The sequence below is a fragment of the Nansenia antarctica genome, assembly GCF_963989245.1.
Source record: "Nansenia antarctica genome assembly, chromosome: 2".
NCBI lineage: Eukaryota > Metazoa > Chordata > Actinopteri > Argentiniformes > Microstomatidae > Nansenia > Nansenia antarctica.
Genome location: NC_137675.1, coordinates 55,335,787 through 55,358,286, shown reverse-complemented (window position 1 = coordinate 55,358,286; position 22,500 = coordinate 55,335,787). Strand labels below are relative to the sequence as shown.

The window sequence follows — 22,500 nt, the reverse complement described above, 5'->3', positions numbered from 1 at the left end:
AATTCTCACTGTGAATTAAGAAGACCAAAAAATATGATTTTTTTGTGCTAAATGTCCTTTCCTCCACAGTTACTCTCTCCTTCGCCAGTACTTATCACTCAGACACAGTATGGGCGTTCCAGTTTTGTTTAACGTGAAAGATTCTCAAAGATTCTCAGGAGACTTTGACAAGTAGAGTGAGCTTGTATCATTTAACAAGGTCACCTCTCACACAGCACCTGCTCCACACAGGACGTTTATAAGCCACTTAACCCCCTTTAACTACATTTGTAATCCTACAAACTGACCTGGAGCTGTAACTACAGTACACAGCATGTTGGAGATCAAATGTGAAAGCTGGGGATGTTTTGTCTCATCTCGTTCCCAAGCCCTGGATGGAGGGATGGAGGGATGATGGCTGGATGGATAGAGGGAGAGAGAGAGGGAGGGGGGGATGGATGAATGGATGAATGAATGGGGAAGAGCAGGTTTAATTGTGAATTGCCTCAATAAAAAAAAACATCATTCAAAAAAATGAATGAGAACGAATGAGACAATATAGAGATGAGACACTAATGGACTCCACTTTTGAGTGCAGCTCATATGAGCGCTACTGCTGCTGCTGCTGCTGTTGTAGGGTTCAGGTGGAGCCCAGCCAGTTTGGACCTGCTCACTTTTACCATCAGTACGTCGGGGGGGTGTAATGGCTGTTTAATGGACGAGAGACATGGCAGCACGGATGATTCACTGACTGGGAAGCCAGAGTCTGACTCTGCCGGAGGGAGAGAGGACGGAAACACTCAATAAGACCTGCATGCTGAGTTGCTGACGTCCGGACAAGTCCTGTACGGATGGGATAGAAAGAAGCTATCTATCAATATGTTGTGGTGAGGTCAATGAAGAGAAAATTAAAGATTTGAGTTACTGGATTCGGGCCTTGGCCCTTGATCCACCGGACCCACCCATCCCAGTACTGGAGATGACGGAGGTCCGGTACAGTACAAGCTGGACCAGTAGTCATACTGTAGAAGGACACTTCATCCAGACCGGGCCACAGTCTCACAGTGGCCAGTTAGCTACAGGCAAGCTTACCACAGGTTTACCCATCCTAGTTAGCTACAGGCAAGCTTACCACAGGTTTACCCATCCTAGTTAGCCACAGGCAAGCTTACCACAGGTTTACCCATCCTAGTTAGCCACAGGCAAGCTTACCACAGGTTTACCCATCCTAGTTAGCCACAGGCAAGCTTACCACAGGTTTACCCATCCTAGTTAGCCACAGGCAAGCTTACCACAGGTTTACCTATAGAGGAGGAGTCCTCACCCAGCTGCGGCTGCTGGTCTCCTCCGATGTGTCAGGTTATGCTGGTCTGGTACCTACCTACCGTACCAATCATTCTGTCTGCTGGTAACAGCCACTTGTGCCCTGTCTGCTGACTGGTGGGAATACTGTGTATGCACAAATACACACCCACACACAGCAAGTGAGATTAAATGTAAAGGTTCCTATACTGTATACGTGATTAGGTCAGTGGAGAGCTTGCCAGCTCAGGCTCAGCCAGTTTAGGTATATTATGTTTTGTCGTGACAGTTCAACTTTAATTAAGCGACAACAGTGACTAATCCTTCTCAGATCTACCATAGCTAGACAGGATACCAAGTACATATCGGAAGCACTTTCTATAGATTAGATTGATTGATTGTGCTGACACATACAACAATTATTCACGGACAATAGGTTCTTCCAAACAGCAATAAAGTGACTCATTGATGCTCATCTGGGGTAAAAAAACGTTAACTGGCAGAACATACTGCATAATTATCCTCTCTCTTCCCAGACCATCAATCAGATGGGATCGTCTTCTCACACAACAAGTGTATAATAGGCTTAGCAGATCACTACTGCTCAAAGACCCTTGATCCAGAGCTTTACCTCCGCCTTACAAGCTATTACAGCAGTCCATTCTCTCTACACAGTAGGGATTGGGATTGTGTGTGTGTGTGTGTGTGTGTGTGTGTGTGTGTTGTGCGCACGCGAGTGTGCGTGCGCATTCCTGGTTTCAATATCCAAACAGGGAATTATGAATTACTAGCAACAACAATTTTGTTGACACAAATGTAATGTCATTCTGTTGCCGACAGACGACACATGCCTCCTTCAAGCACAGCAGCTGTCAGAGCCACTTGTCTCACTCTCCCAGCACATAGTCAATAACAATATCTCCATCTGCATTATCTGGAATGATTATGCTCCCTCTTAGGGACAACATAGACGGGAGGACGCCAAGCTACTGTATGTTTATTTTATTTTATTTATAGTCCCCAGACCAGGGCCAAGACAGCATTTTGTTGTCTTGTGAATGACTTCAGGTGCACTTGACCACGCTTGCTCAGAGTGTCTGGTACGATAGCAGCGTTTGCACTTTTGGAACTATTCCCAATGCTTCCTATTCAAGTACACAAACACGTTTTGCCTCAGGTCTGATAGACTTCTAAAGCTTTCTGATCAAAGAACCAGAGTCAATTCACAACGGCCATTATGCTCCCCCTGGCCCTCCAGCCCCAGCCCCAGCCCCTAGCCCCAGCCCGGCCCACTAGCCCCACAGCCCCACCCTGGCCCTACAACCCCAGCCATACAGCCCCCAGTCCCAGTCCCAGCCCCCCAGCCCCAGCCCCAGGCCTTCAGCCCCAGCCCTACAGCCCTCCAGCCCAGCCCCAGCCCTCCAGCCCCAGCCCCAGCCCTCCAGCCCCAGCCCTCCAGCCCCAGCCCCAGCCACAGCGCCCCAACCCTCCCAGCCCCACAGCCCCAGTCCGCGCCAGATGGACAGTTCGAGTCACTAGTGGAGGCACATTGGGCCAATAGACCTATCAGTCCCCTCCACTGGCCGTAATGATGTGTAATCAGGCCCGGAGTGAGGGGTGTACTTACTGCCAGTGGGAACATAAAACACAAGAGGAGAGGCGTTCCTCTCGCCTTGGTGTGGGACAGTGAATGATGTTACATCACATCTACACTGCAGCATGAGAAAGAGGATAGTTCATACCAGCGCAGAGGACAGACATCACACAGGCTCCCAACCAGACAGATTGACAAGGGTGCCAGCAAGCATGATGGGAGCGATTACATTCCAAGCATACAGTAACTGCCTCATAATGTAAGCTGAGAGAGTGTAGGCATCACCGCTGCCAAAAGCATTTCCTTCACACAGCGAGTGCTGCATTTACTACCTCCCTTCACTCCACTACCTCCCTTCCCTCCCCTGTCGCAGCTTCACGACAGCTGCATGTCACAGTCATCATCATGCTTCACTTGTCTACTGTACTTTTTTTTATCAATTTAAAAGATGATGTCATTTACGATACTGTAAAACCTGCTGTGTGCCAATAAAGTTTCCCTGTTCAAATGTGACATCCGTGCATGACAGAGAGAATCAAACAGAGAAATGGAAGGAGGGGAAAGGCTCACCGCCACCGTACGAGCAAGCATAAAGAAATGGAGTAGAGGATAGAGGTGGATAAAAAAGAGAGGGGAGAGAGAGAGAGAGAGAGAGAGAGAGAGGGAAGAGGGAGAGAGAGAGAGGGAGAGAGGGAGAGAGAGGGAGGAGAGAGAGAGAGAGGGAGAGAGTGAGAGAGACAGAGAGGAGAAGAGAGAGAGAGGGAGAGAGAGAGAGAAAGAGGGAAGGAGAGGAGAGAGAGGGAGAGAGAGAGAGAAAGAGGGGAAAGAGGGAGAGAGAGAGAGGTGAGAGAGAGAGGAGAGAGGGAGGGAGAGAGTGAAATGGAGTGGTACAGATGCCCAGCTGCTTACACAGACGTAGCCGCAAGCCACAAAACAGAACCTTGGAGAGCTCTGATTCCTCTCCTAAAGAACACGACAGGAAACACAACAACCTACCCCAGCTAGGGCCTGGATAACAGGGGGCCAGCAGGCAGCCAGCCAATCCCCGGGATGCCCAGAAGCTGTCCTATAATCTACCTCAATCTCCCTCTCTAAAGTCACTCCTTTCCTTCCTCTCTCTCTCTCTCTCTCTCTCTCTCGTCTCTCTCTCTCTCTCTCTCTCTCTCTCGTCTCTCTCTCTCTTCTCTTCTCTCTCTCTCTCTCTCTCTCTTCTCTCTCTCTCTCTTCTCTCTCTCTCTCTCTCTCCTCTCTCTTCTCTCTCTCTCTCTCTCTCTCTTCTCTTCTCTCTCTCGTCTCTCTCTCTCTCTCTCTCTCTCTCTCTCTCTCTCTCTCTCTCTCTCTCTCTCTCTCTCTCTCTCTCTCTCTCTCTCTCTCTCTCTCTCTCATCTCTCTCTCTCTCTCTCTCTCTCTCCTCGCTCCCAGTCAGAATCCCGATGTATTGAGGCTGCCCCCCCTGCCCCTGTCATCGCCTGCCAATAGGGGCCTGTGTTCACAGGTGAGGCGTGACAGGTGAGTGGAGGGAAGATGGATGTCTCTGACGTTGCCCTCCCCACTCTCTGACTGCCCTGCGTTGGCAGAGACAGATCTGGCCAGGTAATCGCTGCAGACTTGTTTTTCCTCCTGTGCACAAGCCATGATCACATCTAGAACGGGATTATTCTAATGGATTAAGAGAGTGGGGCTGGCACAGATCGCCCCGGGCTGCTATCCAGACTTGATCCTCATCCTTGGTTGGCTGGCCCTTGCAGTTAACAGCTTTTTCCAGCACTGTTTCTGTAGTTATGCTGATACTGATTCGAGTTAGAACCTGGCTAGACATGGCGATGATAAATCAGTCATTACAGTTTTTCGCAGTGTTCAATACTGAAGTCACAGTCACAACTCTTCATACAGTCAGCGAAGCAGAAGTCCATGTGGACCAAACTGTGACTCTTATTCTGTGATTTTTACATTGCTTTCATACAAAATGCATTCAATGACCACATTCTCCAAAATCCATAACACTTCTCTCATTCAAACTCCCCCACCTGCAAAACACTATGTATTTGCAACACATTTTTTCATTGTTAACATACTGTGTTCAAAACTGTGAAGAACACGTTCAAAACAGAATGATTTGGTGCATTTTTGCAGTAATCATATTCCTATCATATATGACAGACAGGTCGCCATAAACTGTTTTTTTGCACAGTGTTTGAGTGTGCAGATTTTGTTATTTTGCACTCTATTGATACTCTTCAGTTCCAGCTCCTCAGCAAAGTCTGATAACGGATGAGCGGTGGTATTTTCACTATTTGCAGTAATCATATTGAAATGTCTAGAAAATATTACAGTAGCAGAATATATACAATGAAATGAAATAGACTAGATGCATTGCCAGGGAAGACATTGGATGTGACCAGATGCAGACCAGAGGGTGGACCAAAACCCTCAGGAGTGAGACATTTTTGGTGTGATTGCTATTGTATTGTAGGCCTGGAATTTCTGTTTTTCTTTTTTATTTGAACTTTGCATCTTCCACTTTATTTTTCACTTTTTATTTTACACAAGTAAATGTAGTGTACTTTGAAGTAAATGTACCATAACTTACTGCAAAGATACAGAAAGAAAAAGAATACACTAAAGGATGGAAGCAAATTGCGGTATTTCTGATTCATTCTTGTTGCCTAATACTTTACAGTTGTACAGTCAACTATTCTGTCTATGATTACTATAAATCAAACCATTTTTATGATGAAATATTCATTCTTGTGAAAATCATTCAAACTATGTAATGCTCCCTGTTGTTAGTATTTTGTAAGTCAGAATGTTATGAATGACTGTGTATGCTTTCTGAGTGAACATTGTTGCCAGTGTATGGTTGAACGAGCTTCTTTTGAGACATGAATGAAGTCATTGGCCAACATGAGTGTTACTAATGCAGACTGTATGAAGTGTGACTGTGACTTCAGTATTGAACACTGCGACTTAGCGACCATAAAAAACTGTAAGAAATCAATGACATTTTTTCGTGTGTTCAATAACCTTTTTTCACTGTGATTCAAAGGGTGTGTATTGGGGTGCAAAAATGTGGGCACCCCTAGTCAAAATGCCTTTTACAATGAATATCTAAGTGAAAAGAAGCAAACCTACCGTAACCTCTAAATGGTACAAAGTTCAACATATTCATCACATTTCATCACATTTTAAAGCAAGATCAATTTTAACTTTATTATACCTGCACAATATTGCCTGTGCCCCCAGCTGCTACACAACCCCAAAGCATAATGGATCCACCTCCATGCTTAACAGTTGGCATGGTGTTCTCTACAAATGCTTCACCCTTTTTTCTCCATACATACTTTGGTTGTGGCCAAAAAGCTCAATTTTGGTTTTGTCAGTCCAAAGCACATTGTTCCAATAGGTTTCAGGTTTCTCAAGGTTTTCTTTTGCATACTTCAGACGCTTAATTTTGTGTTGAGGTCGTAGGAAAGGCATCTTTCTGGCAACTCTGCCATGTAGGTCTGCTACTCCTTTTTGCTTTGCTCTTCTGAGCATTTCTCACCAAATGCTGGGCTATTCTATCTGAAACATTTCTTGGTCTTCCAGATCTTGCCTTGACTTCAATAGTTCCATTTATTTTCCATTTTCTGATGATGTTTCTGACAGTGGAAAAGGGTAGTTTGAAAAGTTGTTGTAGCCTTCTCCTTGATGGTGGAGAATTGATGGTCAGACAAAAGGGAGACGAGCAGTAAATGTTTGAGACATTGTTCCTCATACAGGCGAGAGACCTTGGTTGCAAAGCTTGTTCAGGTGGTCCACTTATCTCGGATTAAGACTGTTGCGTTATACTTGGGGATACCAAGGGTTTTATGAAAGGCGCTATACAAATCCAAGTTATTATTATTATTATTATACTGAAGGTTAAAGGTCAAAACCCTCCTATTCTAAGTAAAAAGTCTCCCAAGCCCAGCAAGGCCGCTGGATGAAGTGGGAGAGCGTGGAGAGGAGGAAAATCACATGGAACGAGCTGTGGAGCATGGAGTCTAATAGGCTAAGTTTCATCATCAGAGCCACATATGATGTCCTGCCCTCTCCTACCAACCTACATCTCTGGTATGGAGAGGACCCAGCCTGTCTCCAGTGTGCAGCCCCAGCAAGCCTCAAACACATCTTGGTGGGTTGCAAGACCAGTCTAACTCAAGGAAGATACACCTGGCGCCACAACCAAGTGCTAAAGTGCTTGGCTGCCGAACTTGAGCACAAGAGGGTAACCACCAACGCCATGCCTCTAAATGCCCAGACTACCTTTCCACGGAAAACAATCTTCATCCGGGAAGGGGAGAAACAGCGGACCAAGCCATCACCTCCAGACTCAGGCCCACTGAACGCAGCCCGGGATTGGGAAATGCGGGTAGACCTCAACCAGAGGCTCACCTTCCCACCCGAAATTGCAGCGACCAACCTGCGCCCAGACCTAGTCCTCTGGTCCAAGTCCTGCCGGCGTGTCTTCATCGTAGAACTGACGGTCCCATGGGAGGAGGCCATCGATGAGGCATTCGAACGGAAGAGGCTGCGGTATGCCAACTTAGCAGTCGAAGCAGAGGGGCGGGGCTGGAACGTGAAGGTGTGGCCAGTGGAGGTGGGCTGCAGAGGCTTTGTAGCCAGCTCCACCACAAGGCTCCTGAGGGCAGTAGGGATCAGAGGACAGGCCCAACGGAAGGCAATTAAAGAACTGTCCACTGCAGCAGAACGGAGCAGTCACTGGCTGTGGCTGAAACGTAGGGACCCAACGTGGGCTCCCAAATGACCACGTGGTGCCACCGTGCGACACACACCCAGGCCTGATCAGCCTGTGGTGGGCCAACCTCGGCAGAGGGTGTCTTGTGATAAATGGCCGAAACACCCAATGAGGTCGGGGACCACAACTGAAGATGTGTCGTACTGGTGGCACCACGTGATCATTGCCAAATTCCACTCCACCCAAGAGGACATCTCCAACTCCACTCAGTCAATTGTTGTGCTAATTATTTAGGGATTTTAACATCTAGTCCTATTAAGAATCCTATGAATCACATAAAACACATACATTAATGATTTGTGACATTACCTCATTCAAATGGCTCGTACTAATGAGAGCATTAACACACTAATTAACAATTAGTACTACACATACACATTTTGCCATTACACCTTGCTTTAACATTTGCAGAAAGGTGTCATGTTTAACGGTGTAGCATTTCGTGTTCAGGTTTGCTTTCAATCACTTGGAGATTAATTATATAACAGACATTTAAACCAGAAATCAGCTGATGCTGTCAAGAGTTAATCCATGTCTGAGAGAATGGCCAGATTCCCATTCTCTAATAATTAAGAGGGGGCGGTCTACCTGACATGCGAGTCCTGCCCTCAGTTTAAAGGGGGCAAGGAACGGATATGTCATGTCTGGAAGGCAGTCAGCCAAGAAAATACCAGAGAAATTACACCAAGATTGATCTCCAGAAACCAATAAAAGCGAAGCAGACTCCCAGGACAACACCAGGACATCTCACTGCAAACAAGGACAGTGTTCTGAAATTGGCGTAAATTGAGGATAGATTGATGGTGCACTTGCTGCAGAAAAATCAATGTGGTAAAATATGAGATTGTGAGGCATCAGAGATAAATAGACATGACTGTATCTATTTAGTTGTGGAAAATTAATCAGGCTTTCGTAGTACATCACGTCAGAAAATGAATCCTCACGGCAATCTTAATGAGATTAGTTTAAATAGACCTCACAGTTTATAGACAGGTAGTCACAATCGATGTTCTCTGTTTGTTTTTTTCAGAAGAACACCAATCACTCATTTTAGGATAACACATTACATGTTAAACCAAGAGGACAGTGTCATATATAACCTTTGCCTCAAGCTAAACCTCAAGCTAAAACTAACAGTACTTACTTTTTTTATTTTAGTTTCTGTTCCGTTTTGACAACCCTAAAAATAATTTACCACAGTAATTCGGAGCTCTCCTTTTCAATTAAAGGAAAGGTCAGGATTTTCAGAGGGAAGCAAATGAAACATAGACTAGGTTTTTAATGAGGAGCCGCACTCTGGAGTGTGAATTTCTAACTCTGTGTTTGAATAAGCGTCCTTAGTATTGTCAAATGGAGAGAGAGAGAGAGAGAGAGAGAGAGAGAGAGAGAGAGAGAGAGAGAGAGAGAGAGAGAGAGAAAGAAAAAGAAAGTACAAGAGAAGGAGAGAAAGAGAGAGCGAGAGAAAGAAAGAGAAAGAAAGAGAAAGAGAAAGAGAAAGAGAGAGAGAGAGAGAGAAAAAGACAAAGAGAGAGATGAACAGGTTTGAAAGGAAGTCATAATAAAGGTATGATAAAGGGTAGTGGGCATTGGCACCAATCTGCAGAGTGGCAGCAGGGGCAGGTTGATATATTACACTCTCCATCAGTCGCCTCCACACAGCGATGTAAATGTGAGTGATCACTGGGAATAGGACAGGAATATGATAAGGAATCATCCCCATCTCAGTGCGGCCCTCATAATAGATCTACAAATCAATATCAGTGGCTCAGTGGCTGTTGGCTAGCTGCCAGCGCTCCTGTCCTGGGCTGTGTGTCCTCAACATGTGACCCCTAAAAGTTCCCTTGTCCCAAACTTGTGCAACATGCGGCACAACATGTGCCATGTTAGGGATAGCTAGGCAAGGGTTAGGGTGAGGGTAAGGGTTTTAGGTTAGTGTTAGGGTTAGGGCTAGGGTTAGGGTTGAGTTCGACACATTATGTAGCCAGCCTATTGAGGAGTGTTGAAAATGTGGAGAACAATTTCCTTGGGTTAGAGGCAGAGGATTGGATTTTGGTAGTAATGTTGGTAAGAAGGTTTAGCAGATAATGCAGGGGAGGTGTAGTTGAGGAGGAGAGAGACATAACGTGACGTTAGAATTATAAGGTTCTATCTCCATTTTTGTCAACATTTCGTCCAATTTTGTAAAACATTTTTTAGTTAGTAATTAATCAAATACAAAGGTTCCATCTCACAAAACATAATGGAATGTAAAAACTTTGACGCTCAATATCTCTGAACTACCCTAAATGGAGATAGAACCTTATCAATTCTAAGCTCACGATAGGTTTTAGGTCATCAGGGAGGCCGGTTTTTCTCCATTTCCTCTCAGCTGCTGTTCTACAAGCTTGCAGGGTTTCAGACAGTCCAGGAGCGTGTGGAGAGGATCGTGCTGGTTTTGGAGGTCAGAGGACAGAGAGAGTCAAAAGATGAGGAAAAAGTGGACAGGAGGGTGGAGGATGCTGCATCAGTGGATAGAAGGGAGAAGGATTCAACAGAGGGTAAGGAGGATAAGACAGGAAGAGAGAGCGGTGGGAGGGAGGGTACGCAGGTTGCGACGAGAGGATACTGTGTGGGTAGAGACAGACTGGGAGGGGGAGGATTTGAGAGGAAGGAGGGAGAAGAATACAAAGTGATAATCAGAAACTGGAAGAAGAGGGGTAACAGTAAAGTAACAGTAAGGTTGGAGGTATGGGGGGATCTGGGGAAGACAAGCTCGAGCTGATTGCCGGCCTTATGAGTGAGAGGAGTGGGAAAGGGTAAGGTGAAATAGGCGGGAAGGTCAAGTACCCCAGATGTGCGAAGCTTCTCTGACTGGATGTTGAAGTCACCCAGTAGTGTGAGCGGGGCGTCGTCCTCGCATTAGAGAGGGCTGCCAGAGTAGCTTTGTCCTCACTCCACAACCCACCTCCTCCCCCTCCTCCTCCCTCCTTCCTGTCTACGGATGACTTTGTCACCTACTTTGAAAAGAAGGTTGATGAGATTAGCAGCTCTTTTTCTCTACCTCTTGCCAACACTGCTACTATCCCTCCCAAACCCACTACGCTTCCCCTGAAACATATTCTAAAACTGGTCACGTCCAAACGGGCAACCACCTGCCCTCTCAATCCTATCCCCTCTCCTTCTCCAGTACATTTCCAAAGACATCCTTCCTTTCCTTACCACCATAATCAATCCCTCTCTCTCCACAGGATCTGTCCCAGCTGCCTTCAAGATAGCCAGAGTCAAGCCTCTTCTCAAGAAACCAACTCTTGACCCGTCTGCTGTCCATCACTACAGACCGCAGTATCCCATCTCTCCTTCTTGTCTAAAACCCCTGAACGTGCTGTGCTGTCTCTAACCCAATGTCTCTCCTTCAGAAGAAGGAGTAGTGGGGGTAGTAGTAGGGGGGTAGTGGTGGTCTAGTGGATAGTGAGTTGGACTTGGGATCGGAAGGTTGTGAGTTCAAATCCCGCCTGAAGCCACACCACTACTAGTGTGCCCTTGGGTAAGGCACTTAGCCCTCCGTTACTCCAGGGGGAATGTCCCTGTAATTCGTAATTGTAAGTCGCTTTGGATAAAAGCGTCTGCTAAATGGCAAAATTATTTAAATTAGAAGAACCTCCTTGATCCTCACCAACCCGGCTGTAAGGCTGCTCTCCTTGCTGACACGGAGGCCGTCCATTCTGCTCCAGCTTCACCACTTTCCTCTGTTCTCACTCTTCTGGACCTGACTGCTGCCACCCTCTCTCAGCACGGAGCATCTCTGGCTCTGCACTCTCCTGGTTTACATCCTACCTGGCTGATCGCTCCTACCAGGTGACATGGATCACTGTCCTCTCCATGAGCCCTCACCACTGGGGTCCCCCTAGGGCTCCGTCCTAGGGCCCTTACTATTCTCTCTCTATACCAAATCCCTTGGCTCGGTCATTTCCTCACATGGTTTCTCCTACTACTGCTATGGGGGTTGTCTTGCTGTTGCCTCTCCTGTCCACCTGTTGTCACTTTCATTTGCACCAAAGCAGGTGAAATTGATTAACAATCATGTACGCTTCCTAGTTGGTCAGATCGATATCCCAGAAGTTATTTTTATATATATATATACACACACACACACACATTTGTTTTAAGTCGCTATGGGTAAAGGCGTCTTTTAAATGCCAAAAAAGTAAAAGTAAACGTAAGCAGTGACTAAAGACTTTCTGGGCCGCCCACAGTAAATTTACAACAATTGGCTTCAAACAGAACAGATGGCTTTCAATAGAAACTAAGTTCCAGGGGTTGAAGGTAGACAGCCACAATAACAAATCCTACCAGCAACAACAACCACCAACAACACAGTGATTTTAACAAGATTAAAATAACTTACCCAGGCTAGAGGCTTCACTCAGTCACTCCAAACATATTAAATAAACAAGGGCCTAGAAGTTTCTGGGAATAATGTGTGCCTTGGGAGGTCGTTAGGGCGGCCTGATATATTCAGCAAACAGCCTCCTGCCAAAAACTGCACACTTCCTCTCTTACCAACGCTGACAAACCAGCGGGGGATCGAATGGTGGTCCGCCTATTATGCCAGTGTGGCCGCCTGCCTGTCCTCTGATTCTGTTGGACTCAGCAGCCCCAGCGATGTAGAGTAACAGCCCCGCAAGGGCAACCCAACGACAAAAGGAGGACACGAACAGTCAATCCGGCTTTAGTTAGAGGAGTTTGCGGAAATTAAAGTTTTATGTAAATCAGAGCTGACTGCATTGGCCCCCCCATCGCTTTAGTCACACGCAGGCGTACTATATTGAATTAAAATAATTTGGGAATAAGACATAACTCACCTCAAACTCATAAAATAGGAATATGAAAAATCCCAAAAGAAGTGGGATTTGTGGGAACATTTTGTAACAGGGCTCACGACTTGTAGCAGACGGGAAAGGATTTTGATTGGTTCCCACGACTGAGGTTAAAACATTGATCCGTGACTCGGGATTGACACTGTCAAAGTTGGACGAAATCCTGCTTTCAGTATCAATGATGAGATGAAGGACAGAGCAAGCTGATCACCAGCGGACCGAACAAATCCATGTGAGACCAACAAGGACGGTTCACATGAAGTCTTACAGGTTCTACCTGAATATCCCATGCAACTCAATTCCAAGTACCTTTATTTCAGCAGAACAATATGAAATATGAGTCGTAGGCCGCCCAGTGAGAAGCTGGTACACACACAGGGGCATACACTGCATGAAGAATTTAGGGCCTTTTTTCCAAGATCAACTTTTTGCGTGGCACACTGACATCTTGTGGTGACTTGAATGACGACCACGTCGATTCAACAGCAGTTAGTTCGAGGGGAGGGATGGCTCCCCCAATGTACGACACAAATGCTCAAAACGGGGAACGACTGTGTTTAGCCTTTCGATTAAATTAAATCGACGGCAAACAAGGCCATTACAAATAATTTCCCCCGTAGGACAAACACAGTGCTTGACAGAAAAAACAAGGCAGATGACAACGGAGTCTTTTTCCCATTTGCATTTATTCATTCAACAGATGCTCATTCAACAGATGTTACCCTCCAGAACCATTTCATTTTACATGAATGAAAACGGAGACAGATTTAGTTAGTTACAAGGTAAACACAGAGTATATATTTTTATTTATTATTTTTAATAATCACTAGAAAGACAACTCGTAAAATGTTACTATTAGCACAAAAATAACTCTTCAAGTTTCTTTAGGCAGGTACTAAAGGGTGATGACAGTTAGCAGCTCCACTGTTCCACTCAAATGGCAGTAAGGAGAGGACTATCCATGTCCTGGTCACATGGTCCTTTCAACCCCCCTCTCTCAGGGAAAATCCCCCATTGGCAAAGTGGTGGTCCTTCTTTAAGGCAACATGTGTAGGAGAACAGTATATCAGGTATGAGGGGTCAATCCTTATTGGCATCTCTCAAGGGTTGCAAAACTCATAATCCTTAGGCTCCGATTGGATGGATGCTACCTTGAGACGGTCGAGCTGGACTGTGATTGGCTAGAGGTGGTGGTGGTAGCGCTGAGCTGGGAGAAGCCACTGTGACTAGACTCAAGACTGGTCATAGAGCCCCTGGACGGACGGACACACAGACAGACAGACAGGCAAAAACATGTTTAAAAACAGATCAGTAACACTCATTCTTTAGGAGACATTCTATCCTCCGATGCACCTCTTTACTATCATGCAACACATTCATTTCAGAGATGCAGAGGACAAGAGGGTAGGGGGTGGTGGTGGTGGTGGCGGGTGTGTACACTGACCTGAAGTCGTGGGAGCCCAGCACCTCTGTGTAGTACATGACCTTACATTTGTGAGAGGAGACCTGCAGGGAGGCCAGAACATCGTCCACGCCCGGCAGGCTGGACGCAGAGCATGCTGGGAGGTGGTACCTCCACTGGAGGATGTAGAACCCTGGCCACCGCGTCACATGGGAGCCCTGGAGGGGAGAGGGGCGGCAGAGGGGATATGTTATGGGGACGGATAAAAACAAATTGCAGGGAATGTTTAATGCCTATTTAGGGCAGAAAACAACAACTTTAGTATCGGTAACTGGTTTGATTTGAGTGGAAACAACAGGTGGTGTTGGCGTTTTCGAAACATATTCATTTATATCCCCCATCTGGCCCAGGTGATGACTAATGGCTGCGGGTGTAGAATACCGCTTGGGCTGAACATATTCTCGAAAATGGTGGGAAATACAGCTTAATGAATACATTAATTCTAAGTCAGTAGCAATTCATCAAAACCAGTGGAGGCGTTGTCGCACTGGTGCTAGATTTCAATGTACTGTAGTAGGTCAGTGGATGGATCATGTATTCCCCCCCCCCTCTACTGCTCTCTGTGTACCTGGACACTCTCTGCCTCCTTGCAGATGAGTGCTGTCTCCACCATGCTGTAGTCCTGCCCCAGCACCCAGCACCTGTCAATCATCTGCATGTTGTTGGTGGACGGGGAGGCGATGCCGTGGGCCCCCAGCGTGTCTCTCTTGGGGGGCTGGGGGGGCCTCCTGGAGTGGTAGATGTTGAAGATGACGTCCCCTTTGCACACGTCGAAGTCCCAGGTGATCACCGAGGAGGCGTCCGTGATCTCGATCAGCAGCTGGAAGTGGAGGGAGGGGACAGGGTGAGCGGAGGGAGGGGACAGGGTGAGCGGAGGGAGGGGACAGGGTGAGCGGAGGGAGGGGACAGGGTGAGCGGAGGGAGGGGACAGGGTGAGCGGAGGGAGGTACAGGGTGAGCGGAGGGAGGTACAGGGTGAACGAACGCAATCTGGAATTTCGAAAAGACGACAAAGCGATCTCCCCGCCCACTTTTTGGGGGGTAAACAGCGGAGGGACAGGGCTTGAGAAACGTAACGACTCTCAATTTCGTCGACAAGTCCATGAGGTCGAAAATGATAGTTTCAAAACCATGTTTTGAAGCTATACAGTGTTTGTTTACAATTACATTATTTACAAACAATGTCGAGTAAACCAAGCTTATATTTTGATATGGGGTAAGACTAACTAAGCTCATGAATTTAGATCTTTAAGAATCAACGGCTATATATAACACATCTTATTAATTCCAATAGCAATCCCCGGTTGCCCCTTTAATCTTCTGAACAGGTGATTGGCTTATTGCTGGCGGCAGTACCGCACTGATCCAACAGGGGGAACCCTAACCCACTGTTTCAGCACAGTCAACTGAGAAGCTCACATGCAGACAACGCCAAATTCCACTGCAATACTTAACTCTAAGCACTTTGTGTAAATATATGACGTAATTACATATGTATGATGCATGGCAATATCTCAGTGCTGCCCTTTAACACATACAATTACATAACACCTTTACACATATAAATAGATCATCTTTATTTTCAGTTTGACACAAAGAACGTCAGGGGTAGTGGCCAGAGACTTCTCTGGAAGGGGCTTAATGGTGCTAGCTTTACCTCATGTGGAGCTCCCTTGAAGACGCTGGCACTCTTGTAGATGGCGTCGGTCCAGAGGCGCACCTCGTCGCTCTCCAGCTCCTCCGCCGTCCTGTACAGAGACTTGGGCACCACGCCACCCTCAGGGACCTCACACTGGAGGAGGCAGGAAGGTGGTTAGAGGGGGAGGTGAGGGAGGAAGGTGGTTAGAGGGGGACGAGTGGGAGGAAGGTGGTTAGAGGGGGAGGTGAGGGAGGAAGGTGGTTAGAGGGGGAGGTGAGGGAGGGAGGTGGTTAGAGGGGGACGAGAGGGAGGAAGGTGGTTAGAGGGGGACGTGAGGGAGGAAGGTGGTTAGAGGGGGAGGTGAGGGAGGGAGGTGGTTAGAGGGGGACGAGAGGGAGGAAGGTGGTTAGAGGGGGAGGTGAGGGAGGAAGGTGGTTAGAGGGGGACGTGAGGGAGGAAGGTGGTTAGAGGGGGACGAGAGGGAGGAAGGTGGTTAGAGGGGGAGGTGAGGGAGGGAGGTGGTTAGAGGGGGACGTGAGGGAGGAAGGTGGTTAGAGGGGGACGTGAGGGAGGAAGGTGGTTAGAGGGGGACGAGTGGGAGGAAGGTGGTTAGAGGGGGACGTGAGGGAGGAAGGTGGTTAGAGGGGGAGGGGAGGGAGGAAGGTGGTTAGAGGGGGAGGTGAGGGAGGGAGGTGGTTAGAGGGGGAGGGGAGGGAGGAAGGTGGTTAGAGGGGGAGGTGAGGGAGGAAGGTGGTTAGAGGGGGACGAGAGGGAGGAAGGTGGTTAGAGGGGGACGAGTGGGAGGTGAGGGAGGAAGGTGGTTAGAGGGGGACGTGAGGGAGGAAGGTGGTTAGAGGGGGAGGTGAGGGAGGGAGGTGGTTAGAGGGGGACGAGAGGGAGGAAGGTGGTTAGAGGGGGAGGTGAGGGAGGAAGGTGGTTAGAGGGGGACGTGAGGGAGGAAGGTGGTTAGAGGGGGACGAGAGGGAGGAAGGTGGTTAGAGGGGGAGGTGAGGGAGGGAGGTGGTTAGAGGGGGACGTGAGGGAGGAAGGTGGTTAGAGGGGGACGTGAGGGAGGAAGGTGGTTAGAGGGGGACGAGTGGGAGGAAGGTGGTTAGAGGGGGACGTGAGGGAGGAAGGTGGTTAGAGGGGGAGGGGAGGGAGGAAGGTGGTTAGAGGGGGAGGTGAGGGAGGGAGGTGGTTAGAGGGGGAGGGGAGGGAGGAAGGTGGTTAGAGGGGGAGGTGAGGGAGGAAGGTGGTTAGAGGGGGACGAGAGGGAGGAAGGTGGTTAGAGGGGGACGAGTGGGAGGAAGGTGGTTAGAGGGGGAGGTGAGGGAGGAAGGTGGTTAGAGGGGGACGTGAGGGAGGAAGGTGGTTAGAGGGGGACGAGTGGGAGGAAGGTGGTTAGAGGGGGAGGTGAGGGAGGAAGGTGGTTAGAGGGGGACGTGAGGGAGGAAGGTGGTTAGAGGGGGACGTGAGGGAGGAAGGTGGTTAGAGGGGGAGGTGAGGGAGGGAGGTGGTTAGAGGGGGACGAGAGGGAGGAAGGTGGTTAGAGGGGGAGGTGAGGGAGGAAGGTGGTTAGAGGGGGACGTGAGGGAGGAAGGTGGTTAGAGGGGGACGAGAGGGAGGAAGGTGGTTAGAGGGGGAGGTGAGGGAGGGAGGTGGTTAGAGGGGGACGTGAGGGAGGAAGGTGGTTAGAGGGGGACGTGAGGGAGGAAGGTGGTTAGAGGGGGACGAGTGGGAGGAAGGTGGTTAGAGGGGGACGTGAGGGAGGAAGGTGGTTAGAGGGGGAGGGGAGGGAGGAAGGTGGTTAGAGGGGGAGGTGAGGGAGGGAGGTGGTTAGAGGGGGAGGGGAGGGAGGAAGGTGGTTAGAGGGGGAGGTGAGGGAGGAAGGTGGTTAGAGGGGGACGAGAGGGAGGAAGGTGGTTAGAGGGGGACGAGTGGGAGGAAGGTGGTTAGAGGGGGAGGTGAGGGAGGAAGGTGGTTAGAGGGGGACGTGAGGGAGGAAGGTGGTTAGAGGGGGACGAGTGGGAGGAAGGTGGTTAGAGGGGGAGGTGAGGGAGGAAGGTGGTTAGAGGGGGACGTGAGGGAGGAAGGTGGTTAGAGGGGGACGTGAGGGAGGAAGGTGGTTAGAGGGGGACGTGAGGGAGGAAGGTGGTTAGAGGGGGACGTGAGGGAGGAAGGTGGTTAGAGGGGGACGTGAGGGAGGAAGGTGGTTAGAGGGGGAGGTGAGGGAGGAAGGTGGTTAGAGGGGGACGTGAGGGAGGACATGAGACAAGAGGCTACGCAATCAGCCCTCAGCTCTATCAGCACAGATAGCCACGTTGGACCTTTATTACAGTAACTGATAACGTCTTTTTCACATTTCCAACAAAACATCTTTGTACCGCGCCCCCCCCCCCCCCCCCCCCCAAAGACAGAGTCATGGGACAGTAAAAAGTATGCAGTAGTCCAGTATTGCAAGTAGTAGAAAGGGTCACGTCATGGAGCAGTGAGAAGCGTACAACAGTAGTCCAGTAATAACGATGGTGATTGGAGTCACATCATGGAACAGTGAGTGAAATACAGTCGACCGATAAATATATATCGACAGATCCTTTCATTCTAGGGAAGATTCAATCTGTGGGATGGCTGATATGGGCTCTTCTAAACTTACTTCTAAAAAGAGAAACAATGCTAGACTACAAGATTTGAGGACACTTTAGCGGATGGAGAACTGATGAACACTTTTCAAAAAATGCCGGTCGAGAGAGTACGCTGGTGTTGCTTGTTTTCGTTTCTCCGCCCGAAATCTACGGTAGATATACTTGCAGTATACAGAGTAGATTGTCCTACAAAGACACTTAGATTTAGATTTAGTCATCTAAAAATTAATTAGACCCCTATACTTTCTTTTAGTATTTTTTTGGTTTCTTTTTATTTTACTACTCAATCTTTTCAGTTTGTAAAGCGTCTTTGAGTGTCTAGAAAAGCGCTATATAAGTCTAATGTATCATTATTATTATTATTATTATTATTATGGGCTCATTCCTACAGAACAGAGGGGTTTTCTGTATTCTATCAACACCTAGAGAAGAGAAGATCTTCCAGACTCACCATGCAGTCCCCTCCCAGGAAGTCAGGGATGACCTCCTTGTCGATGTAGTCCACCAGGCCCCCGGGCCCCTGGTAGTCGTTCCCGGCATAGATGAGGAACTTGTTCCGGGTGTTCTCGTCGATGAACGGACTGACCTGGAATCAGAGACTCCGGTCTTAGAATTGACAAATCACGAGGTAATTACAGTCAGTTCAGTAAGTGAAACGGCAACGCCAGTTGATGAAATTACTCACACATAATGAAACCATATACCTGTGTGGGTGTATGTGTGTGTGTGTGTGTGGAACTTTTTCATTTAGTGGCACCAGCACATGATTTGGTCCCACCACCAACATTTTCTCACACAACAGAAACAGTGAGTAGGCTAAATCTCAGAAAGTAACTTCCTATTGCACTCAGAGATGACTTGTTCTGTGTGTGTGCTAAACATTCCTCTACTCAGTTCAAAGGTCTTACTATTTGCAAAGCCATACAGCCACGCATCACATGCTACATGGCCTATTCTTTGATAAGACAACATATGATCATGACACCCCAAGCGCATGCGGGGGGGGAAGCACTTCCATGCAGCATGCAGTATAGGTCGTATGGATATCGATTGGAGAGAAAATAGTCAAGGATTGTCTATACAGTTTCTAAGGCTTTATTCTGTGTTCTCACCGAGTTTTAAAATGTCTATTTGGTATCATCATTTAGACCAAATCATTTTCGTTCAACGTTTAGACAGACGCGTTTCGCTTTGACACCGTTGCACAGTAGGGTTAGGGTTAGCGGCTTTCACTTCAGCGGAGCGAAAACTACCGGAGGATAAACCGCCGTTCTGAACACGACTCGTATAAATCGTACGCAAAAGCATCACTCGTAGGCTATCAGGACAAAAATGACAACGAGAGGGCTGAATGAATATCAAACATTTGTTTTTTTATTTTTTTACAATTTCTTTCGTATCTCGTACAGCAAAGTCAAACGGTGGTGTGAGTGAGTGAGTGAGTGAGGGGAGAGTGTCACGGGACTGGTGCTTACCAGCGTCCAGAGCACAGGGAAGACTCTGGGAGCCCTCAGTATGAGCAGGCGGCCCAGGGTCTCGGGGTAGTTGGCCTCCACCACCTCGATGATCCTCAGCAGGGCCTTGACCCCCGGCCTCCACAGGTGACGCATGTTCAGAGCCTCCAGGTCCACCAGGCATGTCCAGCAGCTGGGGGGGGACAGACACACAGGGGGAAGGGGGGGGGGGGGGGGTTTACATCACAGGCTCAGGACTGAGACAAGCACACAGGCCGTGAGAGGAAGTCATAGTAGGTGTTACGGTAGGATACCTACCTGATGGGCCGGCCGAAGACTCTGGTGTTCTCTTGACAACGCCTCAGGCCTTCCTCGTTGATGGACAGCACCTTGAAGGGGAGTCAGGAAGTGAGGGGGTTTACATACGTGTTACATACATGTTACATACATGTTCTACAAGGTGGGGATGTGGGGAATAGGGGTACGATATTTGTGTTTTTTGTGCGTGTGTGTCTTACTCACTTGTCTCAGAAGGGACTCCTCACCCAAGGCTCGGACCAGACCCTTCGTGTCCATTTGTCCAAGTCGCAAAATATACAGAGGTCGCCCGTCTATGACACACACAGATACAAACACACACAAAATCAGTGAAACATTGTCAACTACACAGTGGAAATCAGGTTGACATGAGATGTTTAAATGTTTATTATTTAAAGGTCCCATATTATGAAAAAATTGTGTTTCGTCTCTGATGACCCTACAATCACAGAAACTGTGAAATAATGCAATCCGGTCAGTTTTTTGGTGGGCTGCATTTTTCGGAAAAACAAAACACGAATTGCGGTTCAACAAGGCATTCCGATTGGCCGCCCCCGCCTACGTAGGGTGGTGTCTGATTGGGCGCTGTGTTGAACATTTCCCCCGCTGTGCATTCGTACATTCAAAACATTCCTTGTTTCGTGGGGGAACACTGGGATATATTATTCCCCCGGTGAACCTGCAGAAAACCACTGATGGTTTCCCGGCCCGTGTGTATCCCGCATGTCACTTTCGAACACAAGGTCCGATCGTTACCATTCAGATGGTTTTGCATTCCTTGTTTCGTGGGGAACACTGGGATATTTGGTTTCTTATTTTATTCCCCCGGGAACCGTGTTTTTTACCACAGACAATTTCCCAGCCCGTGAAACAGCCCGTCCAGAAAATGACTGAAACTGATGCGTTTAGAGGCATGCTGGGAGTAAAATCTGAGTGGTATTTTCAGCAAAAAAACGTAAATAACGTGTGTTGGGGACCCCAGAGACCTACATTAAGAAAAAGAAAAAGAGAGCATAATAGGCTTCCTTTAAAAAAGAAAAGATGGCAAAATATTCATAGAGAACCTGAATCCGAATAAGTTTATTATAGGTCACACCTACGTTACATTCATCCGTGATTGAAGTGGCAGTGGTTTCATGTTAATGCCAGCTATTTACGGGCAGAAATTGATTTCTATGTGGGAGCTAAGACTTCCTGGCTTCCTGTCTTCCATGCGGCCCATTGAAGACTGATTGGAGGAGGAATCAGCAATGAGGTGACTCACTCAACTCTGACTCACTGACCAACCGGAGGAGGGATGTTTTCTGTTTCTCAATGACTCATAGGAGTGGCTTCTCGAGAACAAAAGATGACGCGATCTCTGAGATCCCCTACAGGTAACTGTGTCTTGTGTAGCCCGGTGATACTTGTGGAGAAGCCACAGTGGGGGCTTGGGTGTATCGTCCTAGCCTAGCCTGGTGCTCACCACACCTGACTGAAGCCAAACCGCTCTTCGCTGCTGAGTTGGGGGGGGACAGACGCCTGCGGTGCCGTGGTGAGGACCGCTGGTGTATGACACGTACGAACGTCGAGGCGAGGCGTTTCAGCTTCGACGCGGTACATTTCAGCTCCGACGCGTTACGTTTCTGCGATCGCAGAAGGTCGGCAGCTCGCAGTGCTGTGTCGCAGTGTCAAAGTGTCCTTGAGCGAGGCACTGAACCTTCTAATTGCTCCAGGGTCGCCTTCTATGGCTCGGACCCCCCTTTGCCTAGAGCATAAATACATTTTCATGTGTACTCTGTGCGATGACAAACGCTTGAATCCCCTTTCCTTTCCTCAACGTTCTCCACGGTTTCCCCCCTCCACGGAACACGCCTGTGGTGGTGGTGGTGTCACGTAGGGCCCTATGTGGTGGTGGGACTCACCCCTGTCGTGGTGGTGCCAGCCCCCGGTGTAGTAGTCCTGCAGCAGCTGGGGCCGCTCCCACGAGTCCAACAGGAAGTCCACCTGGTGCTGCTTCCTCCAGCTGAGCGACTGGCAGAGGATCTCACGGGCCTTCTCCAGGTTGAAGTCCCTGGCCCGCAGGAAGCGCAGGACGTGCTGGTCCTTAGGGATCTGGGAGGCACGGGGGACGGGAGAGGAGGTGAAAAGAAGGGGAGTGGGAGATGGTGGAAATGTGTGTGAGAGAGAGAGAGAGAGAGAGAGAGAGGAAGAGAGACAGAGACAGAGACAGAGAGAGAGACAGAGAGAGGGACAGAGAGAGAGAGAGAGACAGAGACAGAGACAGAGAGAGAGAGAGGGACAGAGAGAGAGACACAGAGAGAGAAAGTTAGAGAGGGACAGAGAGAGAGCGAGAGCGAGCTTCGTGGGCGTATCGGGTGGGTTGTAAATGTGGCGAGCCTGCTTGTGTGGATGTTAGTTTGGTATGTTGGTACGTGTAGATGTCTGTGTAGGCGTTTGACCTTTTGTGTTCTTGCAGCTCTGTGTGTGTGTGTG

At 48.3% G+C, this 22,500-nt stretch overlaps 1 protein-coding gene across 2 annotated transcripts in view; it reads right to left on the bottom strand.

The window, feature by feature from the left end:
• Window positions 1-13,219: 13,219 nt before the first annotated feature.
• Window positions 13,220-22,500, bottom strand: part of sec14l1 (SEC14-like lipid binding 1) — a 24,678-nt gene continuing 15,397 nt past the window's right edge. For both annotated transcript variants that reach the window (XM_080524829.1, XM_080524830.1), the window contains exons 8-16: window positions 21,930-22,119; window positions 20,230-20,318; window positions 20,026-20,096; window positions 19,729-19,900; window positions 18,705-18,839; window positions 15,630-15,764; window positions 14,542-14,793; window positions 13,956-14,131; window positions 13,220-13,764 (exon numbers count right to left, since the gene is read on the bottom strand). In XM_080524829.1, the coding sequence (XP_080380955.1) occupies window positions 13,659-13,764; window positions 13,956-14,131; window positions 14,542-14,793; window positions 15,630-15,764; window positions 18,705-18,839; window positions 19,729-19,900; window positions 20,026-20,096; window positions 20,230-20,318; window positions 21,930-22,119 (1,326 nt within the window). In that variant the 3' untranslated portion in view covers window positions 13,220-13,658. The remainder of the gene's footprint in view (window positions 13,765-13,955; window positions 14,132-14,541; window positions 14,794-15,629; window positions 15,765-18,704; window positions 18,840-19,728; window positions 19,901-20,025; window positions 20,097-20,229; window positions 20,319-21,929; window positions 22,120-22,500) is intronic.